The sequence below is a fragment of the Passer montanus genome, unplaced genomic scaffold (genome assembly GCF_014805655.1).
Source record: "Passer montanus isolate IOZ18808 unplaced genomic scaffold, ASM1480565v1 scaffold69, whole genome shotgun sequence".
Classification (NCBI taxonomy): domain Eukaryota; kingdom Metazoa; phylum Chordata; class Aves; order Passeriformes; family Passeridae; genus Passer; species Passer montanus.
This window is the reverse complement of record NW_024372036.1, coordinates 4,295,138-4,322,464: the sequence shown is the minus strand read 5'-3', so window position 1 is coordinate 4,322,464 and position 27,327 is coordinate 4,295,138. Positions and strand designations below refer to the sequence as shown.

At 38.2% G+C, this 27,327-nt stretch overlaps 1 protein-coding gene across 16 annotated transcripts in view; it reads left to right on the top strand.

Annotated features, from left to right (window-relative positions):
• Positions 1-27,327, top strand: part of KDM6A (lysine demethylase 6A) — a 151,614-nt gene that overhangs the window by 45,557 nt on the left and 78,730 nt on the right. For all 16 annotated transcript variants that reach the window (XR_005629853.1, XR_005629861.1, XR_005629858.1 and 13 more), the window contains exon 4: positions 723-772. Coding sequence is in view for 7 of the 16 variants with exons in the window: in XM_039729531.1 (XP_039585465.1) it covers positions 723-772 (50 nt within the window). In the remaining 9 variants the exon portion in view is untranslated. The remainder of the gene's footprint in view (positions 1-722; positions 773-27,327) is intronic.

Sequence of the window (27,327 nt, the reverse complement as noted above, 5' to 3'; positions counted from 1 at the left end):
TTAAAATGCTTCATTTTTGATGGTTCCTAGTGCAGTGTTCTTAGAAAAAAACAAAGCCTGTTTGTGTTCTAGTCCGAGGTGGCCCGTTAGCCCAAGGGCAAGATGAATCAATCAGAATTTTTGGTGAAGAAGAGGGATGCAGGAGTGGTGTTTGGAGAAATTGGTTGCTGAGTACAGCTAATATTCTATTGAACAGAGCTGTTCTTAGCGCTGATTTCCAGGTTGGTCTTGGCCATGGCTGTGGAATAAAATGTAAGCTTTTATTTTTTTTCTGCTTGCTTTTGTTTCCCAGAATGAAAGGCCATGTGAAATTGATTTCTCTTTGTATGTCCCTCCTCACCAGTTCTTCAGAAATTACAGGGCATCAGGGAGCGTGGTAAATGAGCTACATGATTAAATTTTTAAATCTTACAACAGCTTTGTCCGGGATGAAAATCCCAAAATTTCAAATTATTTCTTTGTTATAGGTTTTCTTTAAAATATTGCTTGATTTACATTTGTAAGATTAATAATAAATATACTTTTGGGTTGACATTTCATAAAACAAAATTATAATCTTAAGGAATGCATTGCCCACAACAGTGTACTTACCATGGCAGTGTTACTTTTATTAAACCATTTATCATTTTAATGTTGTGTATTCTGACTCTTAAGGATTTTTATCTTTTTCTTCAAAGAAAATGAAACAAAACAAATTGAACATTCATTTTTCTTTCCTACAGCATTATCTGCATACCAGAGGTACTACAGTTTACAATCTGACTACTGGAAGGTCTGTATATGCTCTTTTTTTTTTTCTTAATTTTAAAATGTATTGCTGTAAATGTTCAATTTTTCGAAGAAGATTCTGTTCAGTATAAGTTTGGAGTATCTACCTGCAATGACTTTTTGGCATATTAATTGAGTCTTAATGTAAATGTTCACCTATGTGTGCAATTCATTAATAAATTTCAGTGCACATAAGTCTTCAAGTCATGTATTGAAAAGGCAGCTCAATTAAACTGACACAGGTTTTAAATAATTTTTGTTACCATCATTATCCATTACTTTAGGGTTTTTTATGTAGCTCAGATATTTGGATGTGTGTATGGAGAGCAGCAGAACCACTTGAAAGCTGCTGTGCAGGCGTTGGACTGGGAATAGGAAAAATGTTCTCAGGTTGCTTTTTGTTTCCACAGACACCAAATTGTTTAAAGTCCTTTTCAGTATTTTAAATAGCACTCTTACGTCAGATAGGAGCAGATCCTGTTGGTGTAGCTGTCTTGGCTGTAAGTAGAGGTATTGTGTCTGTAAGTAGAGCTATCATGACTTCAGGTGAATAAAATTGAAAAAGTTCTTACAGTGGCATTGTCAGAAGTTGTCAGCATTGGTATATTGTCACATGAAATAATTTGAAGCTCCTGGTTGAGAGAGAGGTGCAGGAAAGCACACAAACACATGAGATACTTCTGTGGTGTTAAGCAGCTGTTTTCCTTAAGTGTGGATAAATGCATCTTTCAGATAGAGAGGGCTCTTGGTACCATGTAGAGATAGCATTAGAGAAACATTTTGTGTGTTCTTTGCATTTATAGGGACTGTAACAACACTCTGAAAAACACTGTGGCAGCTTCTCCTATGTGGGCACAGGATGGGGAGAAAGGGTAAATTAAGGGTGGAAGAGTGAACTAGAGTAAGTGTTTTATAGCAGATAAAGGAGAGCTCCAGTTGGAGGTAGCTAGGGAAATTTTTGGTATTATCTTGTAAAGCTCAAGCAGTTGTGCAAGTGCCATATTTCAGTGAGCCATTTTGGAATTTAAGGAGTTTTTCCAGAAGTAACCCCTGCAGTTTTAAAATTACAACAACAAAAACATTAATCTATTCTTCTTACGTGCTTTTGGAGAACTGCTTTAAAGATTGCTGTAAATAAGTGTGAAATTGATCAATTAATTAAAAATCAATTGTAGTAGTTTCTGTTGTTTGTACTTTTTCCTGTTAAGCATGTCAAAATAGTTTATGACTGGAATTATTTTTCCTGGTTTTTATTCCAATGGCTCATTATTAAAATAAGTGGTAGGTGATTACTAAGTTATTTCCCCTGCATTTTCAGAGTTCAGGTGGAATGTAAATAATTATATGTATTTCTTTAGGTATAGGTTGTTTTCAGTGAGGCTCAGAATATTATCTGCAGTTAAAATAAATGTAAACTCTGACTGTTTTGCAGTTTTATCTCAAGAACACTGATGGCAATAAGATTTCTGTTTGTATACAATGTGTGATATTTTAAGACACCTGTTTCTTATATATATCTCCAGAATTTTACCAAGCAGGAATTAGTTTGAACAATTGCAGTTGCAAACATGAGACCATTGGTTACAGTTGACAGAGTATTTTGAGTTCTACAAATTAAAAATCCAACCCAAGAAGAAGAAACTAAAAACCAGTAATTTTTCTCCAGGTTGGCCTCCCCTGGGAAGGATCTCACTATGAGCTCCCTTAAAATGTGTAGCCCAAAGTGGTTCTTGTTCTACAAATTAAAAATCCAACCCAAGAAGAAGAAACTAAAAACCAGTAATTTTTCTCCAGGTTGGCCTCCCCTGGGATCTCATTGTGAGCTCCCTTAAAATGTGTAACCCAAAGTGGTTCTTTTCCTATAATCTTGGGGGATTTTTAAAATTTTGATATTCATGAAAAAGAGCCTGAAAAAGTCTAAAACCATTTTTCAGCTAATAACTTTTTTACTGAATTGGTAAAAATCACAGGCGGATCATATTTCATCTCATTAATGGATGATGAAGCTGTTCTGGAGTTGGCAGTGGGAAGCTGCCTGGATTGGGTCTAGAGAAAGACCTTCCCCTCCTCCCTCCAAGGGAGAGGATTTATTGTTTCTTGTTATCCTTAATGCCCTGTATCTGTAAGAAACCATTTAGTCAGGAATAGCAAGTTTATGGTGTATTTTTGATCACACTTTTTGTTCTACTTTGTGATTTTATTTTTTTTCTGAAGAGATACAGATGGCAAAAAACTCAGTCATACTTCCTTATTTTACTGTTGTGGAATTTTTTAAGAGTTTTTTTTTTCTTTTTTTTTTTCAAAGTTTCTACAGGGCTGGATGTCATCAGTTCAGGTGTTGGAATTTATGATAGTAAAGGAAGGAAGAGAGAGAAGGGTGTGAAGGAAGGGTGGTATTTGTGAGCTGTGAGGGGAGCTGCCTTGAGAGATCTGGGAAACTGGAGAATGCTGAATCACATGAAGGTTATTATATAAGGCAGGGCTGAAGTCAGACAGGAGCAGCCTTATAAACTTGGGCATTTGGTCTGAAATTACAAACTGTCGTGTCGTGCAAATTTACGTGGTTGAAATAAGTGCCCTCTATGTGCTCTGTTTTTTAAAAGGGAGAACTTACAGAAAAATTGTGAGAGTTTTCAGATTGCTTTGGGTGTAGTTTGGCCTCCTTTTATAAAGTATTTTTGCTCTCTGCTACTTTGGATTTTGAGAGTTGCATGGGGTTCGTAATTGAACGTTATTTTCATGCATTGTTCATTTCATGATATGCAGTCTATGTTTCCTTTCATGAAAAAAGCATTTCACATTTTTTTGTTTCCCCATAGATTTTTCTGATGGTCTGAATTTTCATAGATTTTTCTGATGGTCTGGTTTGAAACAACCAGGTTGTTTTCTGTCAGAATTTGATGCATGGGTTGTTTTGTTGCTATTACAGTAAGCGTTGTGTTGATCGTATGGAACAAAAAGAGAAGGAAAAAACACTTCAGCAAATATATTCTGGATATATACTCTAGTGACAGGAGTGAAGGTGAAAGGTTAGGAAGATGCTGTATTTTGCCATTTACCAGATCAATACTCCCTCAGTGCTGATGACATATTATTTCCTTTCAAAGAACTATCTGTATGGATAGTTTTGAGGGTGTTGGGTTGCATTATGCCACATATTCCTAAGTAGACCGTTTTTTGCTGTAATCTTTGGGTACTCACAGATCAGTGTAAAATGTCCTGCAAAATAATTGAGTTTCTGCAATTTTTGACCACAAAGGCACTGTGGTACCTCAACTCAGCATTTAAAAAATCAAATTATTTGACTTGAAATGTTGTGAAGTAAGTATCTCAACTTGGATAAAAGCCGATCTGACTTTCATTCTTGCATTCAAGTAGTTCTCTCAATGTTTCTGATGTGCCTATGCTAAAATAAATCTCCCTTCTGTGCAATGTACTTCATTCTGATTTCCTTTTAAAACTCCCCTGTGTCAACGTGTTGGGGGAGGTGAGGAGGACTGTGGGGGATGAACGGATACAAAGGGCAGTTCAGGAGAGGGAGACAACAGCTAGAACTGCAATTTGTAGATGTTGATGCTCCTGGGAAAATAAAGATATCAAGTGTAAATGTCTGCCATGATTATCAGTTTTGACATATTCTGAGGAGGCAGGATTAAGAAGCTCAGCAAGACTAAGATATTCCTGATTTTATCCAAACATGATGGCAGATATCTGGCACCTGTAGGAAGTTATTTTAATCATCTTGTGGTTGTATTATAATGGACTTGATCATACTGAACTCTTTTATATAATACCTGAGTTACCTAGGGCTGTCCTAGAGAAATTCCATTGCATGAGTGAATTAAGTAAAACACCTGGATCTATTGCAGTGTCATAGTTGTCCAGGGCAGGAGAGACTAAAAAACCCTGTTCCACAGATTTGGGGCTCCAAGAAATGTCAGTGCTCACTAAAGTGATTCCTGGGAGAGTTCCTGAGAGGAGAGCCTGGTTATCCACTATTTAGATTAGATCTCTGCTTAGGCATGGCACTGCTGCTGCAGCCTCTGTCTGGTTTGATAATCTTGATTAAAGATTTGTGAGCTTTGTAGGTAGGTGAGTGTTCACAAATTGTCAGTTAGGAATTGTGTGCCTGCAGTTGTAGCAACACAGTTTGAATAAATAAAACCTTCTGGTACAGCTGTGTTAGGGAGCAGAAAATTCCTTTATGCTGATGCTCTGAAGTGTTTGAGCATCTGTTAGGGACATCTCTGTGCTTGGGGAATGAACGTGAAGATTTCTAGACACTTAAATCCAGGGGATTGTGGACAAGTTATGAGGAACATGGCAACAGCACTGCTGAAGTCCATTATTCTGTGTTAATTCATCAAAGAGTAGCATCCTGCTGGTTTAAGTTTTTTTTATTAAAAAGTGTTTTTTATCAGAGTAACAGAGGGTATGCAGGTACTTGAACATTTCTATTCACATGTGAATAATTGAAGGATTGACAAGGTACAGAATTTAGAAATGCATCTTAAAATGTTGGAGGTTACTGTGAAAATGACTTAATTCTTTCTCAAGGTAGGCTTTACTTTGGAATAGGATGCTAGACCTTGAATTGAGGGTGCCTGAAAAAGAAAAGAGACCTCAATTTATTCAGCTACACTCAAATGCAGTATCTCTTTATCAAGCAGTGCTTGGAGTGGATCAGTCAGGAAGTCTGAATGTTCCTTGAAAAGTTTAAGGAACACTTAATTAGTGAGTTATATCCTCCAACATGAATTCAGATATAGAATTCTTGTTAGCTGTTGACTTTTGTTGGAAAGTTGCCTAGAAGGAAAGTAAATCTGTCAGGAACTCGTTATCATTTTATGAAAATGGCCTTAATCACCCTTCTGTTTCATAAAGATTTCATTTATATGGACAAGGTGAAAACATCAAAGAGGTTTGGTAAACCCCAGGAAGGGTTTTCAAAGATGTAATTCTGTGTTACAGTGGATTTTAAAAACATCTGAGTGCAAATGTGGTGCAAACTGAACTTACAGTTGCAAGGCTGTACTGTAGAACACTGCACAGTTATATTAAGAAAAAATAGAGAAATTGAAGAGGGGGAAGTAAATCCCATAATTTTGCAACAGGGTGGGGTGTTAGTTTAGTTCTGGAAAGCACCTGTTTGGTACTACCCTACCTGTATTTAGTGGACAGTAGAATAAATTACTATCTAAATTTTTACCTTTTTTCATATTTACTTCTTAAATTATTCTTGAAAATAAAATTCTGCCTGTATATATATACAAATAGGAGAATATCCCCTCACTTTTCTCAGGTACTCTTTATAAAACAGAGAAGAATCCAAAACTGTACAGAGAAAAAAAACTCTAAAAACCAAACCAGAAAAACAAACAAAAAACCCAAACCAAAATCCCCCGACCTGAAATTTTCTTCAGAAAGCCAAATGCCAAAGGAAAATTCAGTTGTGTATGTGGGTGCTAATCAGGGAAGAGGGATGAGATCTCAGTCTGTTCTGTTGTTGGTTTGTTGCAGAAAGCAATTTTATAACACTCCTTTTTATGTTGATCTGAAGTGTATTTGAGTGCCAGGTAGTATTTTTAAATGCTGTTCTATAATTAGAGCTATGTAGAAATTTCTCAAGCTTATGGCTAAAACCCTTATAATTAGTAGAAAGGCTTTTTTGTTCCAAAGAACTAAAGTAACTAAAGACCACAGATGTTAGTTTTTAAATGTGACCTGTTGCTTGTTTTAATTGTTTTATGCAGCTTTTTTTCATCCCTGTACTTTTTTCCATTTTGTTTGGTGAAATGGCTTTTTTTGGTATGTTTTCTTAATGCTATAAAATAGAAAAATAATTAAAAAACCATTATTCTTTAATTTTGCTTGATTTGCTGTCTCTTTTTCTCCAGACTGTAAGTCTTTTTCTCCCTTTATAAACAGTTGGACAAAAAGCAATTACTAGACATACTGATAACAGCAAATAAGAGAACATTTTGCACCTTGGAGATCCTTTAGAAGACAGCAATTTTCCACTTCATTGACTCACAACTGTTTTATTTTCCACAGTAAACTCAAAAAAAGAGTAGTTTTTTAAACAGAAGTCATCAAAAATTCCATTATATTTTAATTAGATATAAATGTTTGGATTAATTGAAACAGTGCAGTTGTATAGGATCACTTGAAATTGCTGGAACAGACACCCTCCTGCAACAAAAGTTGCAGATGTAGGATGATTTGTGAACACTGCTTTTTATTCAAGCCCTTAGGTTTTTGAAACTTTTATTTTAAAGAAAATGGTGATTCTGTAAAAAGAGATAAATTTCCCCTTAAGGGTCCTCAGAGAACAATATCTTAACAATTACACAAAAAAGCTTTAATATAAATTATTGCCCCAAAGCAACACAGGGTACCTACGGAAAAAAAAACAAAACAAAAAGAAACATCCTATTTGATCAGAGGATGCTTAATCAGAGAAATGTTGAGAAAAACTGATCAGGAAAGCAAGTTTCAAAAATTCTCACTGAAGCTGAAGTTTGCTGAGATGCAGATATTACAAAAGGAGCTGGGAGATACAGCAGTGACCTGCACATGGGTACATTAAAAACCTGCAAGTCAGGATGTATTTGCAAATCAAAATGACAGGGTGGGAATAGAATAAATAGAAAGAGGAAATAGAGAGTCAAAAAGTGAAAAATAAAATCAGGAATTAAATAAATATTCAGTGTCTCTGTGAAGCATGGAGATATTAATAATACCTTCTATATGCTCTTTAATTCTGCCTGACAGTATAATGGTTGTCAGTGAAGCACATGGGATTCTGTACCACCCCTCACTTTTCACTAAAACAGGTTTTTGGATTTCAGTTCTTTCACTTGAAGGGTCTTGATGAAGACATTCTAGTTATGTTCTGAAAAGGTATAAAATACAACTGAAAAATAATACTTCCATGACTTCTGCTGTAGACTGAGAGAGACAAGCATGATGACATTAAGTGTTATGGAAAAGAAAATTAAAAACAGAGATAATTTTCTCCTAATTTTTAGATACTGACGAGAGTGGATCAACATAATGGAGATAAAAAGCATTTTTATGGGATTTAATGGGGATAAGCATTTTCCAGGAGACTGTTGTGGGAAGCAGTCTGGGAATAGTCTGAGTCTGATACTGTGTGATAATACAGGATGGGAAGTGATCCCATCCTTAAAAAGAAAAGAGGAGGGGGAAGGTTGAGGAGAGAAAAATCTGTAAGGCCAAGTGAGATTGAACAAATAATACGAGGAAGAGGAAAATGTGTTAAGAAGGAAGAGTGGCAGGATGTGTTCTCATTTTCTTTTCATTCTAATTCTTAGAATGAAAAGAAAATGAGAACAGAAAACCGAAACTTTAGGGACAACAACATTTGGGGAGAAGGGAGGAACGTATATATAGAATAATACCAGAGTGGATTGTGAGAGGTTTGAACGGAGATTTTTGCCAGCTTTCTCCCTAACCATGACCCCCATGTTGTAAATTCACCAGGCACACGGGGAGAGATTTCAGATTTTAAAAAAAACCAAAAAACAAAACAAAACAAAAAAACCAAAACAAACAAACAAAAAAACCCATTAAAAAAAACCATCCAAGGAAGACATTTAAGTATTCAGGTGAGTAGCCCGATATCCTTTTCCATCAAAGGGTCTGGATTTTGTTTTGAGGAAGGAGTAAGAAAATAGTGTGAAGCAGTGAGGATCACTCAGAGAGCGAAATAAACAGATAATAAAAATCAAGGATGTTTAGAGTGGAGCAAAAGTAAAAGGGCTTCAGCTGGTAAAACTGAGCTTTGTGCCCTGACCATGCTGGAGAGCCCCTGGCAGGGGAGGAGTGACTTAGGCTGACCGAGACTCCACACTCAGTAATGAAACAACAAAGGTGTTTTAATGTATGTAGCTGTTACTGCAGGTTGTGATAACTTAACAATTTACTGCCACAAAATAAAGGGGTTTACAGTAATAAAGGATGTAGCACGTGCACAAAGTCTTTTACTGACATGCTGATGGAAAATAAGGAGAATGTTTTCCATAATAATTAGGTTTTGGGGATGCAGGGGATGGGGGAAGTCCTGGTGAAAACTTCACTTTGATCCTGAGATATACTGGCAAAACAAAAAGAGTGGGGAAAATGAAATGCAGCAGGTACAGCATCATCACAGTACCAGATTTTTAAAGATTATTGATACATTTAGATCATGAGCTTGACCCTTTAGTATGTCATGGTGCATGAAAATTGCATTTTAGAAGATATTGGAAAAGATAGAGAAGTTGTTAAAAGATGAAGACCCAAGAGGAATTTGGAGTATGAAGACTAAATGAAGGTCTACATTTGTGAATTTTGCACCTTATGATATCTTCTCTATTGAAATGCTTGGTAGCTTTGGTAGCACTGTAAATGGGGTTCTGTCAGCAATCTCATAGCTGTGATCAGTTAATATGATTAATCTGTGACATAAAAAAATGGGATTTTAAAATCTAAACTGTGGTTATCAGGACTGGGGTTCTGTCTCTTAATGGTAGAAGGTATATGCCTTCAAAATACCTCAGAGAAATTTATTAATAAATAAAGGGAAATGCTGGAAAGGTAATGAGATTGTGTTGCCAATAACACTTGGTTGTCTGTAAATGCACAAAAAATAGAGCAAATTAATAACTGTATTTGGGTTTAAGAAAAAGACGTTTTAGTGTTGCATGCTAAAAATAACTGTAATTTTTTGAAAGTCAGTAAAGCAGACAAGTTGAAAGAACTATCTATCTCTTTTTTTATTTTTATAAAACATGTTAAATTAATGCCAGCAAGAAAGATGAAGAAGGAAATGTGTTGTTATTTCACGCTGTTTAATTAGAGGAAAGCACAACTGATTTATTGTTTAGAAAAGAACATATGTTCATCCAGGTATTTCTCAAGGAGTAATGTATCTTAAAGGTCACAGATTAGGGTTTTGTGCATTATGGGGGAGGTGTGGGTATGTGTGTGTCTGAAATTCTGCCCCTCTTGCAGCTAAAACACAGAATTCTAGGTAGTCCCATCAAAATAGGATAATTGTTAATACAGTCAAATAATGCAGCATGTCCAGTTTTGTGTACAGGAAAACTGTACGAGGATCTAATAATGAACTCTTACTAGATGAATTATGTAATGAAATTATGACAAGAGGGTGTCTTCCCTCTCCTTGAAAGGTATCAAGACAAGGTGTAAAATCTTGAAAAGAATATGACTGGCAAATTTAATAAATTTTGACATGTTGTCTTTGACATCATGGTTAATTTGATTAATTAGCTTTTTTTAAATGTCTCTATTAATTGTCATCACACAAAACAAAGGAATCCCCCTCTGCACGTACACCCCATGCACCTGTTTGGGTCCCAACAAGCTTTAGATGTTTTTAGGGAGCACTCGTGTTGCTCTCTGTTTAGGAATATTTTGCATTTGCCCTAAATTTGAAAAAAGATACTGTTTCAGTGTCTGCAGTTGTGATTTTTTTAAAATGTGCATTCATTCATTAAGCTACTCATCCCTTTTTAATCAATCGATTTATAAGAACTTAGAAGTTTGAAATATGTAATATACTGAAAATGTTAGAGGAAATAACATGTTCTGGGGAAAAATTTGCTGGTGTCAGGAGGAGGAGGTAAGACAGAATCTCAGAGGGAGCACTGTTCTCTCATCCTGGAAATGGCATTTGTTTCCAGACAGTGTTCATTACGTTTTCTAATGGGGACTTCACCCTGGAAATTCAGCAGGAATGCTCCTCTTGTCCCTCTGTATGTGTGATCTCTGTCTAGAAGCCCAAACACTCTGGGTGGAAATAACACAAGCATCATCAGGATTGATGGCAAAGTCTCTTCAGAAAAGCTTTTTATTCACGTTGGATTCTCCTGCTGCCGAAGTTTCCTTTGTGCAGAATAAAAACTGTCACCATTCATGTGCTAGTATTTAGATGAATAGCATGCTTCCCTTCTTCAGCCCCTTGGTTGAGGATTCAGGATGCTGAAATATTTGATGTGCTCAAGTGTGGCACTGGAGAAGCTCATCAATTGGGAATGCTCGGAGCGAGGTGTTCGTAGTTGAGTAGAACATTCTGACTCCAACAGGGGATGCATCTCCAGCAGGCAGGAGTAATACTTGAATGGTGATAACATTGAGTGACCAAATGTCTCTTTTTCTAAATAGAAACAATTATTTTGGAAATGCTAGTGATGCTTCTTCAAAAGCCTGTGCCGTTACTGTGGCTTCTGCAAATGACAGTGACTTGGCACTCTGTATGATTGCTCGTTCCTTGCATGGAAAAGGTTAAAATAAAACCCATCACCCTGGTTTTCAAATGTCTATTTTGTAGATTTCTGTTTGATCTATAACATGGTGCAGTGTCTCATTGATGAATGGCTTTTTTTTCAGAAAGGGTTCTTTTACATTTTAAGGTTCATTCTTGAAAAAGAGGAAATATTTGCTGAGTTTCAGAAACAAAGAACTGCTTTATTTTGCAAATTCCGTGTTTTTGAATTTGCTCTCTCTAGAACTGGCATCTCAGTGGTTTTTTTTTAAATACTCTTTCAAGCATATACCTAATTGAAGTGTTGAGCTTGCATCCTTTCCTCCTTTTCTGAAGGATGCAGATTCAGCTTCTTCCGTGTGGTGGGTGTGGGTGGAGAGGAGTGGTGGAAGTGTGAGTGGATCCAGTGCAAATAGCTGGAGAAGGCAGCAGGTGGGAGGATGGGGAGACAGAGAGCTTGGGGTCTCTTTAGAGAGTCTGTGAGCAGCCTGTGTGAGGCAAATAAGTTCATGCTTTGAGGAAAAGGCAGACAATTCAAAATGGTTTCAGATTTATGTTTGAGCTTGATTGTGCTCTGAAATAAATGTAGCTGTTTTTCCTTTTTTTCTCCTTGTCTTTTTTTTAAATTAAGTTTTACGTAGTATTTTTCTTGCTGAAATATTAATTTAGACTCTTCAGAATTCTCAGGGTCATCCAAAAAGCAGCAATAGAGCTGTATTAGCAGACATCATAACTACACTGATGCTGTTTAACATCTAAAAATGTTTTCTAAAAATACTTCAGGTCTTGTTTTTCTCTTCTCCCAATGAATATTGGGTTCCATTTCATTTATTTACCTATTGGACTCTTGATTATTGGAGTCAGGCACAGATCTGCTTCCAGGTATCTTAATGACATAATCAGAATTTTATGAACTTCTTCTGAAAACAGGCTGGAAAATCTGATTCCAATCCTGGTAAACACTGTGAAAAGGGAAATGGCTTTCAGTCATATCTGCAGTTTAGAAAGGAAAGAAGATAAGCTCATTATAATTCTGAAATATTTTTGTTAAACCTAAGGGATAGAAACCCATAGGGGTGGCAGAGAACGGGGAATGTCTTTACAAAAGGCCTGCTGGTATTTCTGGGTTTTCTATTGTCAGCTGCTGTAGGAAATTCATGTCTGCTGCATCTTTCAGGTTTTGTATCACTGGTTATATGGAAAGTTGCATTAGTTTTGCAGAATGCTCCAGACAGTTTTAATTGTTTCAAAAAGCGTAGATGAACAATTTCAGGGAGGAAAAATCCATTAAGAGCAATTAAATACAATTACATTTTGTTTGGCTTTAGAAACCTTTGAAAATCTCCACAAATCACTGGAGATTAGGATGGTATTCTTGCAAGGGGGAGGCTTAAAATAATGATGGAAAAGGGAGTGAAATTACTCTTACATGTAACTGCAACAGCAATCTTGTAGAAGTTCAGTGTTACTTCTGAATTGTATGAAAGCCCGTCCCTTCCCTCCAGGATCACCTACAGGTAGTTGTGTTTCCATTTGCTGATGTGGTCTTTACCTTTTGCACAGGAAGGATGATTTTCTGATTAAATGCAATCATTGGATGTTGTCTGGAGCAGAATACTCTATGAAGCTATACAAGAATCAAGAATTTCAGTACATGATCTCCTCTCTCCCCCTGAAATCCATAAAAATACAGTAATATAAATTAAATCATCCATCTAGTTCATAATGGAGCATTACAATCCTGTCTCAAGTCTGCCTTTGATCTCAAAATCTGGGCAAACAGAGCCCTCTGTCTGAATTGTGTAAGAAAAGCTTGTCTTGAAGGCACTTCATTTCACTCAGATTGAGTGACATTCAGAGGAATGTAAGCCTTTTTCTCTCCTAAACTTTCTTCCCTGTGCATTGTTGTCAGACACATTCCTTGGGAGTCTCTCCTGCACCACCATGGCTGTAATGCCCTCTTTTATAGAGAGAGGACCTGTGGGTTCTGCTTGCTGGTGATTTTTTCCTGACCTGGGTTTTCATTAAAGAGCAAAATGAAGCAAACAGATGATGAATGTCACTTGTGAGGTCAAGACAAACCCAGATGGGTGCTGTCACAGGAAGGCAACTTGTCTTAAATGGAGAATAAATATTAAGTGCTGATTGTAAAAACAGTACAAAATAAAAATGGCTCTGAAGGAACATAACTGATATTTTTGGAATTTTTTTTCATGCTTCTGTTCAGTGGCTTTCCTAATTCTAGTGTTTTGTTAGACATGTAGCTCCTAATTCCTGTGGCATCTTCCTGTGTTCCCTGTTAACTAACCACCTGAACCTTGGTTTTTTTATCTTCCCCTGGAATTCTGGTTGTGTATCCTTAGTCTTACAGCCTGTACATACAAACTGGGACATGTGTGTGTTTTGAGATGTTTTGGGGATTGAAGCTCAGGAACAAGTGCCAGGGCTAGGACTTTATTACGTGTCTGGAACCCAGGGAGTCACTGAGGTATTGGAGCAATGTCTTGAAGCACAGATTTGTCCCATTGTGACTCATTGTTGTGGCTGAGGAAAGAAGGTGGTCAATGATTACAGCTTTGTAATCATTGGGAAGAATGTCCCAAATAATCTGCCATGTCCACAAGGGATTACTCCGTCCTTAGTGGAAAAAAATTTCCTGTCTGTGTTGTGTCAGTCAAATGTGAGATGAAAAACAGTTCATTGGTCTGGACTCTCAAACCCAGCTAAGTCCAGAAGCATTGATTTTTCTCCTGAGGCACTTTGGTAGATTTAACTTCTAGAAACAGAGGATGAAGGGTGGGATGGCTGCGTCCAAGAAAGTCACAGATCTCATAAAGCCCAGGGTAAGGCAAAAACCCTGGTACAGAAACACCCACTTCACTTAAATGTAGGTAAATAAGACAGGACTTAAACAGATTATTAGCCTGAGATTTCTCTTTGTTTACCAAAAAAAATCTGAATCTTGGGCCTGAAAAGTATTTGTTGGACGCCAGACATGTAGTGAAGACACTAACCAGATTTAAAAGTGCTTGAGAGACATGGTGTATTATGAAGAGAAACTGAGACATAGAATATGGTAGAATGAGATATGTAATTACCACCTTAAACAATTAAATATGGCCTGGACTTTCTAAAGCACATCCTAAAGTGGATGTGATTGAGTTTAAGAACAGGATCAAATGTAATATTGAAAACATGTTAAAAAGAGAGAAGTAGCACAAAACCTCTTATCCTAAATGCTTCTGCAAAACATCATGCACAAATTGGACCTTTCAGAAAATGGATTTATATTTTCTTCTTTGCCCTGAGGTTGATCTTGAAGAGACCTTTTTAGGCTCCCTGCCTGCCATGTTCCCTGTCTACCAGAGCAGGCATTCTGTGGCTGTGGTTTATCTCCCAAGGAGTAAATTTTTTGTATTTTATGTTGGGAGCTCTTTCTAGCAGAGCAGTACTTAGGTAACCTTAATACTCATAATCTTCACTTGTTCTCTGGTAGATTTGAGAGACAAATTTCTTCATTTGTTAAGCAAAGTACTGTAAAGAGATTGATAATTTCCAGGTTGGATGATTATGCCTTCCCATTTTGAGATCTGCTAAGTGACCACAAGGTGATGATCCCGGGTTTATGAAGCTGCTCACATCATTGTCTTCATGGCCTGGAACTGTCTTTCTGTGGGTGTGGCTTACTTCATCTTTGATATCTTCAGTTGAGAAATGGTCCTGAAATTGCTTGTAACAGACAACTGGACTTTAGAAGAAAGTGTAAGAAAGCTGTAAAGTATTTTTTTAAAAAGTTATTCTAAATAAGAAGGTAGGTTCACATTACAATGTATAGTAATCACATGTTCAGAAAAGATGGGAAAGAAAAACCCCATTTTTTGATCTAAAAAAAATAAATGTAAATTGGTGTATATTAGACAGTGTTAGGGAAAAGTTGTAAACGTGGGGCTGATGTAGTGGTTTTGTATAGGAGGTGTTTAGGGAAGTGATACAAAAACTTGTGTGTAATTGATAGTCTGGAACCGTTAGGAAGCTGTGTACACTTCTGTGAAAAGCACATGTTAAAGATGAAAAGTCTTGGGATAGTTAAATTAATAATAGCAATGTAATATGTAATAATGGTTAATATGTAAATGTAATAATGATTTTAATGACTGGAAGTGAAAGTGAATATTTGTATTGTAAAACAGAAGGTAAATTTTGAATGTCGAATGGTACAGATTTAAAGTACAGGAAAAGATTTTGGAGAATTGTGATAGCAAGTTCAGTTTCATATGGCATATTGATATTTTTAAACAGTAGTATTTTGAAAGTATTTGTATCTACCATCTAACAGCTCATGGTCCTGAGGGAACTTGCCTTAATTATTAGAAAAAGCAGAGTATGAAGAAAAACTGAAAAGCCCAAACAGTATTTGGTTTAATAAAGAATAATATAGAAGGCTATACTGGAAAGGATGGTCTTATGTAAAGGATAAGTATAGTTCAGTGTGGCATTTTTCTAGAATCCAGTCATCCTCCTCTCTAAAACAGAACAGAAGAATGAAATTTCAGACAAATGATCAAAGCATTATCCAAGAACTGTTTGCAGAGGAGGTTCTGCGGATTCTTGCAAGCCTAAGGAGGTGTCCAGTCACACCAAGGAGCAGCAGTTATAATGTGAAATTAATTTGTGGAACTCAGCAAGGTGTCTTTAAAATAAGAGCTCTCTGAGATTTGCAAAAGTATGTTGAATTAACAGAGGGGGAGAAAATCCCCATTTGGTTAATTTGCCCTCTTTTTGTCCTCTTGCTTCTCCTCCTCCAGGCTGTCAGCTGAGCTTAGGAATAAACTGCTCCAGAGCAAAAGATTTTAAAGCTCTCAAACCAACTTTGAGAGGTTTCTTACCTAGTATGGTGAGGTAGTAGTCAGAAGTGAAGAAACATTAGTGGGCTTAAAAATGTTTCAGTTCCCAATCCAGGACGGTCGTGGTGTTTCCACTTGTAGTTTGTCAGAGTTAATTTTTCAGAAATTAAACTGTTGACAGAGGTAATTAAGTAAAGTCAGGTACAGCAGCAGTGATGCAGTGGTAAGAAGAAGAGGGATTAGTGAGGGAGGAAAGCAACCTGAGCTCTGGATCAGAGGAGGAAAGAGCTGCAGTGCAGAATAAGCAGAGGTGGGGAGGGCAGAAGCGTTCTGTCATTTGGCTTGTTTGTATTTTTTCCTGGTTTGTTTTGCCTTTAGAAACTGACGGCTCTTAAACTCACTAGTCTATATATTCACAGAGTGGGCTGAAAATTTACTGAGGTACAGTTTTCTGTTAAGAAATGATGATTTGATGGAATTGAAATGCTCTGTGGGAATGGTTGGTGGGCTGCCCAGCTGCTTTGCTCTGCTCTTGGCTGCTGGCCATCCAGTCTGCTCCCCCAGCTGCCTGTCATGTGGGCCTGCTGCCTTGGCTCTTGTAGCCCATTTTAAGTATTTGTACATTCTAACAAATAAAACAGCAAATCACCAATTAGAACACCAATTAGCCATCACTACTTAACCAACTACAGTCTTAATTGGACAATCATTTTCAGTAATAATTGATTGATCCCTAACTAGCAACCATTAATCAATGATCTTGCATTTCAGTTCTTGAAACAAACCTTTAAAAATTGACACATTCTTGTTTAAATTTTTGATACATATGTAACAATACATAAAATATATCCCAAAATGTGCTGTCAAATAACACTTGAATTTTTGAGATGTAACTGATTAATGAAAAATAAAATCAATATTCAAAACAGCTAGTAAGGTTTTTTTTCTAAAGCTGATACTCATAATTTTGTTCCAAATGTGGGATTTTGTTCAGTTTGCAGTTTACAGAACAAACTGTTTTATGCTGGAGCTAATGAAGCCTGGGCAATGACGAGCTGGTGTCTGTTGTCCTTTCACACCTCCTGTCCTTCCCTCTCCCACGTAAGCACACACAAACTGAAATTCCTCATTTTCCTAGTGAAGCATCCTGAATGACATCTTGTTTCCTACGGCATCTCTGAGCAGGAAAAGCACATGCTTGATTTAAAGCTGTGCACTGGGCTAAGTGTCTTTTCCCAAAGAGGAGAGAATAATTAAGCTCTATGTGCTTTCTGAAAGTAGGCCTTGTCTTGGGGGTTCTTTTTCCTACCCAACAGGCATTTTCAGTGACATTCCTCCAGTTTTTCATCTTTGAGAAGTCTTGCTTTCTCTAAAACTCATTTGAAGGCAGCTAACAGGTTCAAGAGTTACTCAGCTGGAAAGAACAACATAAAAGCAGCAACAGCATTCTTAGGGGACTTGGTTAAAAATTAACCTTTGAATTTTTCCATTTAGCAGAGTTCCAGATTCAGCTGGGTCTTTGTTACTGCCCAGCATAATGTGGTTTAACATTCGAGGAGAACAACCATAGAGAGTTTTGTCATTAATTTTTGTGGTTATTTTCCTTTGGTTTTTGCTGCTCTGTTTGTGCGTATTTGAATCTCTTTATAGTCATTCATGCCTTAGTATATTCAACTTGTCCACTCCCATTTTCTGTGGAGTGCCTGAGGTAGAGCAGCTGTGTAATTAATGACAGTAAGGCTTTTTTCCAACACTAGTGATTTTCCAGCAGTGAGAAACTGACAGGGAAATAATGGGGCTACTTGTCAACTCAGTGGGATTCCTATCTTTGCTGGAACAGGTTGGAAAAATGGTGAATCAAGGACAGAAAATTCCATGCTAGTAATTCTGCTTCATAAAATGTTTTGAAGAATATGGATGTAAATAGTGATGATCACTTGTCATGTGAAAGAGAATAAAACATTTCAATGAACTGTCCAGATGTCAGTCCAAAAAAGATGTTTCAGTAATGTTTGTGTACACATGAGCCAGCATTAGTTTTTGTACTTTGAAAATATTTGTGAGGAAATCTAATAGTTTTTGTGAGGTCACTATATCTAGATGGGAAAGAGGAAAGCTAAATCCTTTAGTTAGTATGAAATAAGAGCAATACTCACCAAAGAAAAGCAGAGGATGAGAAGATCTGCTCAATGTTTTAATTTGCTTGTGCTGATCAATATTTGGACCCCACCTCAAGGGTATTGGCAAAATAAGGAAATGCCTACAGGACAGCACAATGAGGGGAATCTCTCTTCTTCAGACCACACTTGTTTTTGATAGTAACTTTCTCCAAGTTCATCCTGATTTGAAGGAAGTTGGGTAAAAAGGAAAGGAATCCTGCATGGATGAACAAGATGCTCCTGACAAAGCTCAGGCATAAAAAGGAAGCATACAGGAGGCAGAAGCAAGGACAGATGACTCTGGAGAAATACAGAGAGGTCATCCAAGCATCCAGGGATTGCCTGAGGAAAGCCAAAGCCCACATGGAGTTGAATTTGGTGAGGAATGTGAAAGGCAACGAGAGAGCTGCAAGTATCAGCAGCAAAAGGAAGATGGAAGAATTTAGCAGCAGGTCTGCTGCTAAATAAGGCAAATGACAAAGGATATGGGAAATATGGAGGTACTTCATGTTAGCACCTTGGGCTTTACTGGGAGGGCTCGCTTTCAAGGCCCTTGAGACCATTTGGGAGGTCTGGACCAGGAAGATTTGCTCTCAAAAGAGGATCAAGTTTGGGAAAATTGAAACAAAAAAATATCTAGAAGTCCTTTGGACCTGCTGGGATACGTCAGGGAGTGCTGAGGGAGCTCATCTCTGTCACTGTGAGACCACTCTTAATGTTCCTGTTAAGGTCATGGTGGTGGGGAAGGTTGCTGAGACCTGGAATAAAGCAAATTTCACTCCTGACCTTAAGAATGACAAGAAGGAAGATCCTGGGAGCTACAGGCCAGTCAGCTTCACCTCCATCCTTGTGAAGGTGATAGACCAAATTATCCTGGAAGCTGTTTCCAGCACATTCAGGGCAGGCAAGTCACTGGAAGTAATCACCATGAATTTATGAAGGAGAAATAATGCTTGATGAACCTGATAGCTGTTTGCAACACAGCGAGTAACTTGGTGGAGGGGATGAGAGCCACAAGATACTGTGTTTATTTTAGTAAGGCTTTCCACACTGTTCCTATAATGTGCTCGCAGACAAACTGATGAAATAGAGACTAGATAAGTGGTCAGTGTGGTAGATTGAAAACTGGCTCACCCAGGCTCAGAGGATTGTGATCAGCATCTGTCATGGTCAAACCCCAGATGGCAACTTCAGTACCACACAGCCACTTGCTCACTACCTCCTTTCCCCCTGGTGGGAAGACAAGAATAATCGGGAAAAAAACAAAGGGTAAAACCATCTGGGCTGAGATAAAACCAGTTTATTTAAAGTGAAACGAAATAAAACACAGTAATACTAATGGTAATATTAACAATAATAATGACTTGAACAAAAAGGAGAGAGAGAAAGGAAAAATCCAGGAAAAACCAGCACTGAACAATACAATTGATCCCCACGCACTGAGCAGTCGGAGCAGTGCTCAGCCCCTCCTGGCCAGCTCCTCTGTGTTTGTATAGTGGATGTGACTTTGTATGGGGTGGGATGTCCCTGTGCCCAGTCTGGATGAGCTGTCCCAAGCCTTCTGCCTCCCTGAGACACTGAAAGGTCCTGACTTAGGGCAAGCACCACTTGTAACAACTGCAGTGTCTGTGTGTTTACATTACTCTCATGCTAAATCCAAAGCGCAGTGCTGCACCAGCTACTAAGAAGAAAATGAGCTCTATTCCAGCTAAAACCAGGCCCTATCACAAAGTCCAGCTGAGGCCAGCCATCAGTGGTTTAGCCCAGGGGTTGAGAGTGGGACCAATGCTCTTTAAAGAGGCACCTTGGGTTAGTGATCTGTGTCACAGGGTAGAGTGCACCTTCAGCAGGGTCACAGACAGTACCAGCCTGGGGAGAGATGACGCAGTTGTGCTGCTGCTCAGAGGGAGCTGGACAGCCCCAGGAGCCTCCTGGTGTTTGAGACAGAGGCCAAGTCCTTTATCTCTGGAGGAACAGCCCAGTGCAGCAGCATGGATTTGCAGGAAAGGCCCTGGGGGTCCTGGGGTCTGATGTGACCATGAGCCAGCAAAGGCAGCCCATGGCATCCTGGGCTGCAGAAGGAAGACCATGGCCACCAAGGTGAGGGATGATCCTTCCTCTCTGCTGAGCCTTGGTGAGCTGCATGTGGAGTTCTGGCTCTGGTGCTGGGCTCCCAAGGAGAACAGAGTGGGGTGATAGTGGAACAAGTCCAGTACAGGGCATGAGGCTGTGTAAGGGCATGAAACATCTCTCATGCACGGACTGGAGAGAGCTGAGTTGTTCAGCCTGGAAAGGATCAGGAATGTCTTACCCAGTTTTACAAATAAACAGAGCCAGAATCTTGGTGGTGCTAGTCAAAAAAAGGAAAAGCAGCAGGCACTAACAAAAAAACCCCAAAAATTCCAATTAAACACATGAAAAAGTATTTATTTCTTTACTTGTGAAGGTGATTAAACTGTGGAGAAGGTTGCCTAGAGGGTTTGTGGGGCCAGTGTCCTTGGAGGCAGTCAGAACCCAATTGGACATCATCCTAGGGATGCTCTAGTTGTGCTTCCTTGAGAAGAGGGTTGGACTAGGTGATCTCCAGAGAGATTGTCTCTTTTTGTGCAAACATTGGATACATTGGTTTAGTTATAAAGCATCTGTTGTCAAGCATGGTTTCCTGTATGGAGTTAGGGGGGATGTTTTTTCATAAAGTCATGTATCATACAAAATAAATTAGAAGCTTTGTGATTGTTAACAGCATTCAGGGAATCTGTAGGGAGAGTATTAAATTTGGTTAGATGAATCATCTGCATAAAATATCTGTCAAGGTGAATTTAATCCTTTGTGTGTTGCACAACACTTTGCTCATGTCAGAAAAATTCTGTTTCCTGTTAAAATACTTAAATTATTGAGAATATTTGTACCAAGTGAAAAATGAAGATATTTACAGCAAGTGAAATATCTTAAGGCACATAAGTCAGATGCCCATAGCAATGATCACAGTTTAGACACTTGTTTGGCTGTTTGTTTGTGTGACAGACTTGGAGGGATCCTAGTTGATTAGAAGTCCCTTTTGCCAATGGACCTTAGGATAAAGAAATACATGATTTGCAAAACTGCATAGATTCCATCATCAGTCAAGAGGATCCGAGTTACTTAGTGTTGTTTTGTCAGCTTCTCATTTTCATAGGATGGTACTCCCTACAAAGGAGTTGTAACACAGTGTATTATTCAGGAGGGCTTGAAATAATGAATGTCTGTTGAATTAATTACTGTATGTGGGTTTCAGTAATTTTCCAGTAGTCTTGTCTTGGTGTACCTGTCCATCCCTGTGTGTCAGGGAGCTTTTGTTTACAGATAGTGCTGGAAAGTCTCTTGGAGGACAAGGCTCCCACTTGAGCTTGTTCACACAGGTCTTGCCATGTGTGTTTCAATCCATGAGTGAAAATGTGAGGACAGAAGTGTTTTGGTGGAGTTGCTGTGTTCCCAAGAAGTTTAAAGAGTAGTTTTCATTCAGAGGGGAGCTGCAGGGAATGTGGAAATGCGGCACTGCTGGGAAATTGCACAGGATAAATGTACTGTCTTTCCTAAAGAGGAGATGAGTAGGATGGCCAAGACAGCATTGTAATTTCAGAGATAGGTTCTGCTTACAAAGGGAAAAAAACCTCACAATTTGTGAGGTGTAGAATTTTTACTTGATTTCTCTTTGTTCTTATTTCTGCTTAATTTCTGGTGAGAATTTTTCTGTCATACGAAAAAAAAAAGTAGTCTTTATGAATTAAGAAAGATTTCTTCTGGAAGTAGTAGGTGTATTTTGGCAATATTTACTCTCAGAAAAGGTCTTCAAGAAAATGAGGAATTACTTTGTAGCTATTTACCAAGATATTACATATGACAGAATATATTTGTCACAGGAATAATGACTTTTATATTTTAATTGCTTTCACATGGCTACTGGGATGCAGACACACACCCAGTCACAAATTCTGGAATATTGTGATTATTGCTCCAGAAGCAGAGTCATGCAAGCATGTTAGAGATATCTGTATTTAAAAATCTTGTATAAATGTGATGATTTGTCAGGTACTATAAAACTTAAAGAAGACAAAACTAATGATCCTAATTTGCCATACACACAGGGATCTTAGTATTTTTGCAGGTGATTGGAACTTAGAGCATGTGTAGATAGGTAACGCTCTTTTTCATAAACAAATTTTATTTGAACCCTCCCCTCTTTCTCCTGAGCATTTATAATCTCTGTGCTAAAGCCTGTCAGCTCCCAAAGGCCTGGAGCTGTTCACGCACAGGGGCCTAGGTGGAAGGCCCTATTTTACCTATTTTATTTGGTACAAACTGTTACTATGTATTGAGTAGAGTCAGGAGGAAGAACTAGCCACCATAGTGTCAAAACTTCATCTTTCTTTTTTTTCTAATTTCAGTTAAGAAATAAACATATTCACACGTTTAAGCACAAAAACTGTTCTTTTGTTTGAACAGGTGGCCAAGAGCCCCTGTGACCACAGGATAGACTGTAAACTTTGTTGTCCTGGTTGCGTTTTCTGAGGAGCAGTGGCCGCCTGCCCACGTGTGTCTTGTGCAGCTGGGCTGGGCTCAGGGTTCCAGTGGCTCTGGGCAGTCAGACCCTGCTGGAGGCAATCTAAATATGTCATCAAAGACTTCTTCATTCCTGTCAGTAGTAAGCAAGTGAAAAACAGTCACTGATCTCTCTCATAAGGGTGCTGAATGTCTCCTTTTTTCCATAGTTTTTCTTTCACTAACCAACTACATGGGAACTTTTTTTCTTCTGTTTTGGTTATTATATAGTATGGTGGGATACACTCTGATTTCTGCCTAAATATCAACTTTCTAATTAAACGAAAGGTTTATTTTATCTACAACTGGCCCTTTTCCATAGAGTCACAAAGAATCACAGAATTGTCAGCGTTGGAGTGACCTCTGGAGATCACCCAGTCCAACCCTCTGCCAAGGCAGGGTCACCCAGAACAGGTGACACAGGAACGTGTCCAGATGGGTCTGGAATGTCTCCAGACAGGGCGACTCCACACCCTCCCAGGGCAGCTGTTCAAAACTCTGCCACCTCCACGGAAAGAAGTTCTTCCTCGTTTGGAGGTGGAGCTTCTCATGTTTTAGTTCATGCCCATTGCTCCTCGTGCTTTTGCTGGGCACCATTGAAAAGATCTGGCACCATCCTCTTGGCACCTATCTTGGAGATATTTATAGGTATGGACAGGAGAACTGGTGCATTTGCCTCTGTGTGTCACTGGTTAAGGACCTGCATGAAGGCTGGCAGGAGGCTGTGATGTTATCTCATGTTTTTATCCACCTTGTACTGACCCAGGGATGTTGTTTTCTCTCAAGTGAAATATTTACATGTGACTTTGGCGGTTTCAGTGGTGTTTGAGAAGTCACTGTACATTTGGTAGACATTTTGGTGGGAACAGAGTTGGCTTAAAGAGCTTTTACTTGTGTACCAATCTTTTCCTTGTGCTGATGCTGTTGTTAATGGGGGTCCACAAATGAACTTGCTTAGAAAACGGATCCAGTTTAAAAATCCTTTTTACCTAGATACTAATAATTCAGATCACTTTTGGCATCCAGTTGGTTGTAGTACTCTGAAGATGACTGTGTCAGCACAAATGAGAGAGGCAGTGCTGGGGAACGTTTATGAATCAGCAGTGCTGGGAGCTATGGCAAAAACGGATCCTTTTCATTTTTAAATGGCAAGGACCTCGCTGGATGCTGCCTTGAGACTGCTTTGAGTTTTTAGTAGTTTTTTTTCTACTCTCTGACTCTCTAGATGTGCCTAACAGATTTTCATTTGCAAGCATAACTTATAAGTGTATTCCTGTGTTTATAAAACACCAATTTGGAGTCTGTAACAGGGTCTCAGCTTTGTATGGCAGATAAGTGCATTTCTTGTGGAAAACATCTGGACCCAGATGTGGCAGCCACACACTGGCAGAGCGAGTCCAAGATGTCTGTTTGTGATGTGAATGTGGGGTGGCCACTTGTTGGCCAGGACAGGTGCCATTTCTGTGCCCCAGTGTCACTGCTGGGCTGGGCTGGTGGATTTCTGTGGGACCTGATGGCTGCACCCTTGGAAGGTGGAGAAAAAGGCTTTGTGTGGACTTGGCCTGAAATGCCTCGAGAACAGAACACATGGAATGCTGTGGATCTCTTTCCATCTTCTGCTTCAGAGAGCCTGTGAACCAGTTATTTGAGTTTCCATAGAAGGCTGTGAGATGGGTGGAGTCTTTCTCATTGGTGATTTTTTTTTGTCTTGATCCCTTAAAACAAACAAGACCAGAAAATCTTCAATGTGCTCATTCACACCAGATATATAAAAAGATGCATACAAATACATTTTTGCCTTCTGAGTTACCTGTTGGCAAAATGTGTATACTACACTCTTTTCGACAATAAAATTGAAATGTTGCTCAGCATTAAATAGTGCATGTAAGTAACAGAGTGCACAATATCAGCTTGACAATTTCCTTAAATTGCATAAGCGTGGAAAATGGAAAGAGGTATTTGAGCCATCTAGTGGTTGGTATGAAACATTTTAACATTTTTTGATAGTTCATAGAAAATGTAAATTATGTCAGCTTTGAAATAGCACTTCTGATTTGTCTGTGTTTGTAGCATGGCTGTAGAATGGAAAAAAACTCAAGCATTCAGCTTCAGATTTGAGGCACAGTCTGTGTGGGTTTGTATCTTTTTTTCACTCAAGGTTCTAGTGAAAAGAGATACCTGATAACATAAAAATTAAATTAGAAGTTAGTAGCCAAAGAATGCCTTTTGCTAGCGTGAGATCTTCATAAATGGTGAGGGTTATTAGCAAGTTCAGGGAAGAGACTGTAATAAGATTATTTTGTTTTCTGCTTCTTCCTGAAAAATACTTGGTGAGAAAAAGAGGCCTTAAATTCTACCTCAACAGCTATTTATAGCTGGGACTAAATCACAGGAGTGATCTTTACTGGAACACATGGAATAGTATTCCTTGGGAGAAACTTGTCAAAACTAATAGAAGAAACTGAAAACTGATTTCTTAAGATGGGGTGTGTTCCTGGTAAACAGAATCTTACGATTTTATGAAGGACATTTTGTAGATGAAGATTTGGGTAATGATCCCACTTGGTGCTGATCTGCACTAAGCTGTGGTGGCATTTCAAATTGGCTGCTGCCAGTAGGAACTTGACTGCATTTTGAACTGGGTGGTATTCTGCAAAAGTAATGAACTTTATGTGCTTCTCACCTTGAATTCTTTGTGGGAAAGTACAGCCACACTTTGGGACACTGTGATGTCTTCCAGTCCTTGTGAGTCCTGTCCCTGATCAAATGCAGTTTAAAAGATACTTTTTAATCTTAGCTTATTAGATATTAATATAACAAACAGTTGATACATGGTGATATATACGGTTAGAACTATAGTATTTCAGAACAGATAAATTCATGATCCATACTGACGTTTCAGAATTTGCATCTTTACATTTGAAGTGAAGGTACAAAGGTACAAGTATTAAATCTTGCCCTGTTTTTTATTGAGAAGAGGGCGGCAGCTTAAGATATTTGTAAGGTCAGTCTCAAAAGACTTAAGGCCAAAGGAGAATGAGAGAAAAATGGGAAAACCAGGCACAGAACAAAGGACAGAACAGTGATGGTTTATTTGTAGTGCTGTGAGGACCATCTGTAGGCTTTATATGAACGTGATATATAAATTACATTTTGATAAATCTCTTGCATCTTGATTCTCTTGTGCCTTGAAAGTTGCTTGTTGTTAACCCTTAGCATCAAAATATCTGGGAGATTTTTCTGAATCTCTAACTTTCTTGGACTGTGAATTGTAATAGGTTTCATAAGAGAAAGTCAAATTCTTTGCGAATTGAAGAGTTCTTAGTTGTCTGGCACATTTTGTTTGAATTTTGCAGTGTGGTGATGAAGGATTTTTGTGATCGCTGTTGTTCTCAATTGCTACAATGATCTAAACTTTATTGAGATTTGAACTATCAGAGGGGACACTGGACAGTCCTGTTAAGTTCTGTCTGAAGAAGAAGCTGGCCTGAAGGTAGTGAAGGCTCCTGGAGGCTGTAGTTTGTAGGCTGCCATGTTGCACATGTGAAAATCTCTCTTACTTCTTCATTTAAGATGACTTTTAAGTCAGGCCATTATGTGTGCTCAGCTTTTGAGCCTGCCTTCTTCCTGATCTTCCTGTTGCCAGAACACACTTAAAACATGTAAAAAACATAGAATATGGAGATATTTTATCTTTATTATGTCCATGTTGTGCTTTTATTCAATTAAAGAGGAATGTGGGTTTACAGTAGCATTAAAGTGTTCCCTTTATGTACTTCCCTCTGCACTCCTCCTGTTAAGATCTTCCAGTGCTCTGATTGCTGTGGTATCTGCTCATACCACAGCATTTTCCTGGAAGCTGTCCTTTGCTGAAGCTGTGCTCCAGCTGCATTCATGAGAGGATCTTTGACATTTCCACTGGTTTTAATTTGCATTTAGATGATGCAAATGAGGGATAATGAAACTGGCATACTGGATCCTGTTTCTGATGGATGCTGCTCTTTGAATTGTCTTCTGGTTAGCAGTTATTTGTGGGAAAAACTTGATTATAACTTTTATATTTGGGTTGGGTTTAAGTCATAATTAGTATTCCTTTTGTGGAACTCCTTAGAATTTTGACTTGTTAAAGAACTGCATGCAAGTGGCAGGGAGATTATCTTGAAGTGCAGTCTTTGACAATTGAAATTCCAGCTCTTGTCCATGTGTCAGAGCTTTGGGATGCGTCCCTGGTCTCTCAGAATCAGAATTATATATGAGATAAGCCTAAAAATGTGTGTTAGGCAGCATGAACAATGTCTCCTATAAATAATGGAATTGTTTAGCTCAATAAAAAACAAATGTGCTATGGCATAGCTTTGCAAAAGAAAAAGAAATTTGTTTATTTTTCCTAATTTAGGAAATATGTAATAATTATTTGTGGAACTGGATAGTTAAACATTCATTAACTATTGTTAGTAATTTCACTTTGCAAGTAAGTCATAGTTTATATTAAAAGAAAATGGAGGGAAAATGAGTTTCCAGAAGGGGAATGGTTTTTGTTGTTTTGGCTTGGTTTTTACCTTTTGCAAATAGGGAGATAGGAAATAGAAATTGGATTAATGATGAGGAAATATGATTGTTGTAGGTTTAAAGTTGATGGTCTGTATTTTTTGGTATTCAGAAGAGTGAAATCTCCTTAAACATATTT